General features: G+C 35.4%; 1 protein-coding gene across 1 annotated transcript; it reads right to left on the reverse strand.

Moving 5' to 3' along the window:
- Positions 1-1508: 1508 nt before the first annotated feature.
- Positions 1509-4156, reverse strand: LOC139731101 (putative nuclease HARBI1). The gene is made up of 3 exons (XM_071641980.1): positions 3907-4156; positions 3324-3513; positions 1509-1713 (listed from the first exon to the last, which is right to left on the reverse strand). Exons 1-3 carry the CDS (start codon positions 4154-4156, stop codon positions 1509-1511), a joined length of 645 nt encoding a protein of 214 aa, XP_071498081.1.
- Between the last annotated feature and the right edge of the window lie 2183 nt (positions 4157-6339).

Here is a 6339-nt window from a genome sequence, read left to right on the forward strand (position 1 = left end):
GTTGCAAGTGCGATTGTATAGTATCGTATTCAAATAAAAATACACAATCTTTAATCACGTGTATTTCTTTCATTTTTTAAAGATGTTTCAAAATGCATCCATTGAATGCTACCCATTACTCTTTTAGCAAAATAAGATTATCTTGGAGTAGGAGTCTACAGGCTCAATCACAAGGATGCAGTGTCAGTAAATAATAATATTTTCGACATTCTCTATTTAATTTCTTAAATAATCTGTTTATTTTTACTATCTTATCTTTCGTAACCATCTTTGTTGTTGTTTTTAAGATCCAGAAGGGTCTTCTGAACCCATCTCGGTCAAAAGCACGCCATCTCCGACCCAGAAAAGGAAAAAGAGGAAGAGTGAAGACTTCTTTGATGTGTGGCAGCAGTGGCTGCATATGGAAGAAGAGCGCCTTGAAGTTGAGCGGGAAAGACTTTCAATAGAAAGAGAACGACTAGAGCTGGAGCGATACCGAGTCAGGCTGGAGGAGAGAAGACTCGGGTATAATATCCTATTGCATTCTTTAGAATCATATAAGGTGTACATAAAAATGGGAATTTTTATATTAAAGAAATGATCAAGAGCAAACACAATACATAATGTAAACTCAGAGTATGATAAGGTAGTCAGTCCTTTTAATGTATTGCTATCTTTGTCTCATCCAAATTTTTACTGCATTACAACAGGCTAACATAACAACATAATTTGCGATGAAGAGGAAAATACATCATCAGGATGTATTTCGTCATTTTGGAAATTATTCTTCACGTTTCCAAAGAGCTACTTTCAGTTTTGATATATACAGGAAATGGAGCTCATATCAGACATTTACATCATTTTTACGACTTTGTTGTAGACAATATTCTCATTGATATCTTTTAACAGAATTGGTGATTCGCTGCCGTGTTCGTCAAATGGGTTCGGACAGATGTAAGACAACCGCATGCTGTAGGCCCAACGTCAAGAAATGGACGCAGTGTATTCATTCTTTTCATTAAACATGAATCGCACCCATATAGAAGAATCTGAATGTGTCACTTGTCATACTTGTGTTATTATAAAAACTGACGCTTGTTGTAAATTGGCACTGTTATCATGTACGCGTGTAGATACAAGTATGCATACATGCATTTCAGATAATAATAGCATCAATGATTATTTAATCTTGAGGTTCACCAGGTTAGAAAGCATAATGATTTAATGCGCAGTATGTTTGTTTGGAATTACAACGTTTATACATTTAAATGTCTTCATACTTTCACATTCAAAATTGACATTTTGAATTACCTAATTAAACCATTTTTAGCACAATATGAAAATATCTCTCCGTTACAATCCCAACCCCCTCACCCCAAAAAAGTCTTCTGTAGTCAAGATATTACTATATGTCAATATACTGACTAAAATCTGTACCTATGGAAGCATTGCATTCAAACAAGTACGTCAACGAGAGATGGATATCATATCCACCACAAACAATGAGATATCGATGAGTTAAATGATGATTAACGTGTGAACCAAGTCTGAACGAGTGCATTTCGCACATCGAGTCCTTCGCGGTGGTTGTTGTTGGCTTGGTATGGCTGATGGTGTTGCTCTTCTCGGTCTTCCAGGCCGGCGTGATTCTCTTGCGCGTCTTCTGGCAAAGGAATGTTCCTTTCCAGGCAAAGATTGTGAAGTAGGCAACAGGCCATGATAATTTTGCATACTCTGAAATATGGAAGAGTGAACATGAATTACTTTAATTGAAAATTAAAACGAATAAAAACAAATGTACACACACACGAACAAAAATACAAACACGTAGTTATTATCATCTCAACATGTGCAATAATATATATAATATACAAGATATAGCAATAATAATTTCACAATAGAGGAATGCATCAAATGCCAATTGCCTTGATTTCAATTCAAAACTCGAATTTTGGGGGGCCTTCCCCTTCATCAGGGATGACAGTGCGAATCATACCGTCATCCCTGACGAAGGGGGAAGCCCCGAAAATTCGGATTCTGAATTGAAATGAAAGCATTTTGTAGTTAATGCATTCCTCTTTTGTGGCATTATTATTGCTATTTCTAGTTTTATCAATACGCGGAGCAACTACAATATATTCTAAAAATAACATATATATATATATATATATATATATATATTATATTATATATTATATATTATATATCATATATTACATATTACATATTATATATTATATATTACATATGACATATTTTACATTATATATTACATATTTTATTATTATATATATAATATGAGTCTCAATTATACTATACACCATCTGTAAATCCTATACTGACGAAGGCCCGAGGCAGATTGAAAATTTTGTGAACAAAAATTAACCTTCCAGTTGGATCTAGAGATGACGTATTTGAGACTCATTCTTCTTATGATTATAACATTCGTCGAAGTCCAAACACGGAGAAAATTCCAAGATAATAAATAAATATATATATATATGTAATATATATATATATATATATATATATATTACATATACCGGTTTTTTTTTATTGTATTTCTTTCTCTTATCGCTATTGTTATCTGTCTTTTTCTAATAGTTTTATCCTTTTTTATAATCTTAATTATTTTCATTTTTACCTCCCTTTTTTTCTTCATTTTCCTTTATTTCATTTTCTTTTTGTAGACCGGATTGCCCATTATAAACTTTCTGATTGATTTAACTTTTTTCCTCTTTTTCATAATAATGATCACTGCTTAACAGATGAACTACATACAATGCATTCCAAAATAGATCTACATTACATGCAGAATGATCAACACATAACACTTATTGCTTCGAGGCTCTGTTTTCTTTTTTTTTTCATTTACTCGGCGATTAAGAGCAAGTTGTGAATTACTTGCACAATAGGCAAAGCGACTACATTCTTCATTTGAATGCCTCTGTAAAGTTTTCATATTATGACGGGGCAAGTAGTAAAAGGCAATCATTTTTATTGCACTGTATCAGATTACTAGAGTTACTCCTGACTATGATCACTTTTGAAGTACACAATATCAAAGTGTTCATTTACCAGTTTTATCAATAACAAACGCATGATTGAAAGAGGAAACGTGCGTTCAAATCGTATGTTAATGTTTTTTTTTAAGTGTAATATCTTTCTATAAAACGTGACAAAATTCATGCAGATTGGCATATCGTATAAGCAACTTGTATTGTAAGTCTCTATTCATTATTATTAGGACATGAAGACATTCGAGTTCACCATTCCATTGCGTTATTGGATTTAATGTCTTGTTAAAGAGCAATTCATTAATCTCAAAACTGACGATACCTCACCTGTTCACTGGGTAGCAGAGAACTCCTCCGGAGTCATCAAGGCAGCGGAAGCGTGCCTTCAAAACGCCGAACGCTCTTTCCACACACACTCTGGTGTGGACAAGGCTTCTGTTATACCTCTCCTCCGAGTCGTTTTGTGGCCGCAAGATTGGCGTAAGAAGCCACGGCTGGAGGGGGTAGCCACTATCCCCTATATGTATTTGACATGGAATTGAAATAGAAATTGCATTCATTCATTTTCATATGACGTAATTGGACAAATATACAATACGAAACTAAAAGGATGTAAAGTCAAACGTGTTTCTGTAGAATTACAACAGAGAACTATACAAACAATGTATTTCTATTCTCTCATATTTTCCACTGCATGAATATGTTTCAACAAAGTCGTTAATCATTCTTCTCAATATGATGTATGAGTGTGTACACCAAAATATACGGTTATTATTAAAATCTAATCTATTTGACTATACATTTTCTTTTATAGAAGGACTATAACTTTCAGAAGTGTATTATCCGTATTTTAAGTGAGGTCGGCAGTAATTACTTCCCTTATATCTATTTAATAGACTGAAATCCTCACCGAGAAGCCAACCAGAAGGCATTCGTCCCTCTCTGAACTCGTCGTTGAGACGGCAGTTATCCCAGATGTACGAGTCGTGGGTAGACCCCGGCCACCTTGCAACAACGTTCAAAAAGTGGAGATCCGAATCTACCACCGCTTGGACATTCATGGTATGTCTGCCCTTCCGGTTGACATACGCATGTTCGTTATCCTTCGGCGATCGAATGCCAATATGGGTGCAGTCGATGCACCCAAGGGTGTTCGGCATCCGAGCCATGGCAGCAAATGATGCTTTTTTTGTGGCTGCGTTGCCATGCCGCCAGAAGTTGATGTAGTGACCTGCTCTGTCAGCAAGGGCGTCGGTCACAGCAGCGATGCATCGACTCTGGGAAGGTTGACTGATACCCGTGACGTCCCCCACAACGTTTTGAAAAGTTCCACTCGCCAAGAACCTCAACGTTGTCGCTACCTTATGTTGTGATTGGAAATAAGAGTTATAGAAATGTATAAGCCTTTTTTTTTGGGGGGGGGGCACAAAGAAGATTTGTAATAAGATAAATGAAAGTAGCATGAAATAATGTAATGTAAGTGCTTGTAACTGATAGGCGTATAAATTGTCCAGTCTGATTCTTTCACTCATTTTATTTCCATAATAAACCATCATTATATTCTAAAAATTATCCAAGTATCATATCATAAGCAATCTTATACATAATTTCGAATACATTTACGACAATAGACTAATAAGAAAGTGACTGGAGCTTATGCGCTTTACGGTGACGTTGGAGGAGAGAATATGATGGAAATATTTTCAACAGATGTACTGATAGCAAATTATACGGTCTGTCGCTTACAGAAATGAATGATAATAATAATGATAATAATGATAATAGTCAGTCCTTAGAAACGCATAATACCATAAGATTGTCTTTATGCGTGTACAAAATTATTGAAAACTAAATTCATCACATAGAACTGACACCTAGATCTAATTTACTTGCTTGTACTTGTAGGACTACGGTTACTCGTTACTACATGTAAAATAAACCTCAGAATAGGGGCCTACATGCATTGATACTTAAATAGAATAAGTCAATAATGGAACAACAAAAGCTTTAAGAAGGCGATAATTGACTTAGAATTAGGGCATACTTTGCGACATAGTTTTAATATTTGGTTAAGTTAACGGTGTTTTAAAAAAAGATCTATGCATAGTTATGTAGTTTTATTTTCCCTGATATAGGTAGATTATATTACTTTTGTCATTCTTTTCCATGTACACTGTACAATATGTATAAAACACAAACTCGAAAAAAATCATAGACTCACCTGTAATTCAACAGAAAGTGCTCTGTCGGAATGATGCACGAATATATCATCATGTCTTATCTCGTCGCATATGTTAGCAAATTCATTCACCCCGAGACGGTAATTTCTTCGAAATGATGCCTCGGGAATGTTCGCAAGATTGATGCGATTTCTATATCTCCTCTCTTCGCGGCCGAGATAATTCTGCGCTAGAAAGATTGCCGCCATGATGTTAGTATCCTATGTCGCGTACGAAGATAAAACACTCTCCACCCTGTTTTATCTCAGAGGCATATATTTACACGTGGTATGAGTTACAACAAAAGATAAAACAGTTTTCAGAATACCATGTAATCCAATGGGTACATAGATTTGCGCCCACTATTACGCGCGTGCGCATACCCTAAGACAATGGTATGCGCAGGCAAAGAGTGCGCAAGATAAAACACAAGTTACAACAGAAGTTACAACAGAAGTTACAACAGAGATAAAACGGTGTTCAGAATACCGATTTGCTATAACAGACTTACAACAGAGATAAAACGGTCTCAGAATACCACCCCTGTACTTGAATTGTTAATGACTGACTTATTACATATTAATCACATGTCACATTGGGGGTGTTCTTGGGATGCAGTTTGCATAAAATGTGTAGTTGACTGCCTAGTGTTGGAGCCAACTTGCTATTCCTGGGCTATGCCTTTGTGTGTTTAAAGCACACAATGTTATCCCTATCTATTATTTCTATCTAAAACTCATGCGCGAGAGCCGAAACATCATGCGCTGATATATCTACCATAAACTGTATCACACTTCAGTGCGTAGATTTATGCTAGTACAGTGTATATCTTTCATTGGCTCACTCCCTGAAAGACTGCACTTGTTTCATTCTGTACACAATACATTCAACATTCTTAAGTAAAATAAATCGATACTGGTACTCAAAACACATGTAAAGGGTCAAAGAGCATTTAGAACAAATTCAAATAAAAGTTGTAGGTCTACTTCTATACAAGAAAGAAAATTGAAGCCTAGATGAGTTTTAAAAATGTAGCCTTTACTGCATGATTTACAGTATGATGCCAGTTTTTATTGCACTACAGTCAAATGCGTGTTGCTGCTATGAAACATTCTCTGCATAGC

The sequence above is a fragment of the Diadema antillarum genome, unplaced genomic scaffold (genome assembly GCF_040938485.1).
Source record: "Diadema antillarum isolate AM-2024a unplaced genomic scaffold, OU_Dant_1.0 seq00000357_RagTag, whole genome shotgun sequence".
Classification (NCBI taxonomy): domain Eukaryota; kingdom Metazoa; phylum Echinodermata; class Echinoidea; order Diadematoida; family Diadematidae; genus Diadema; species Diadema antillarum.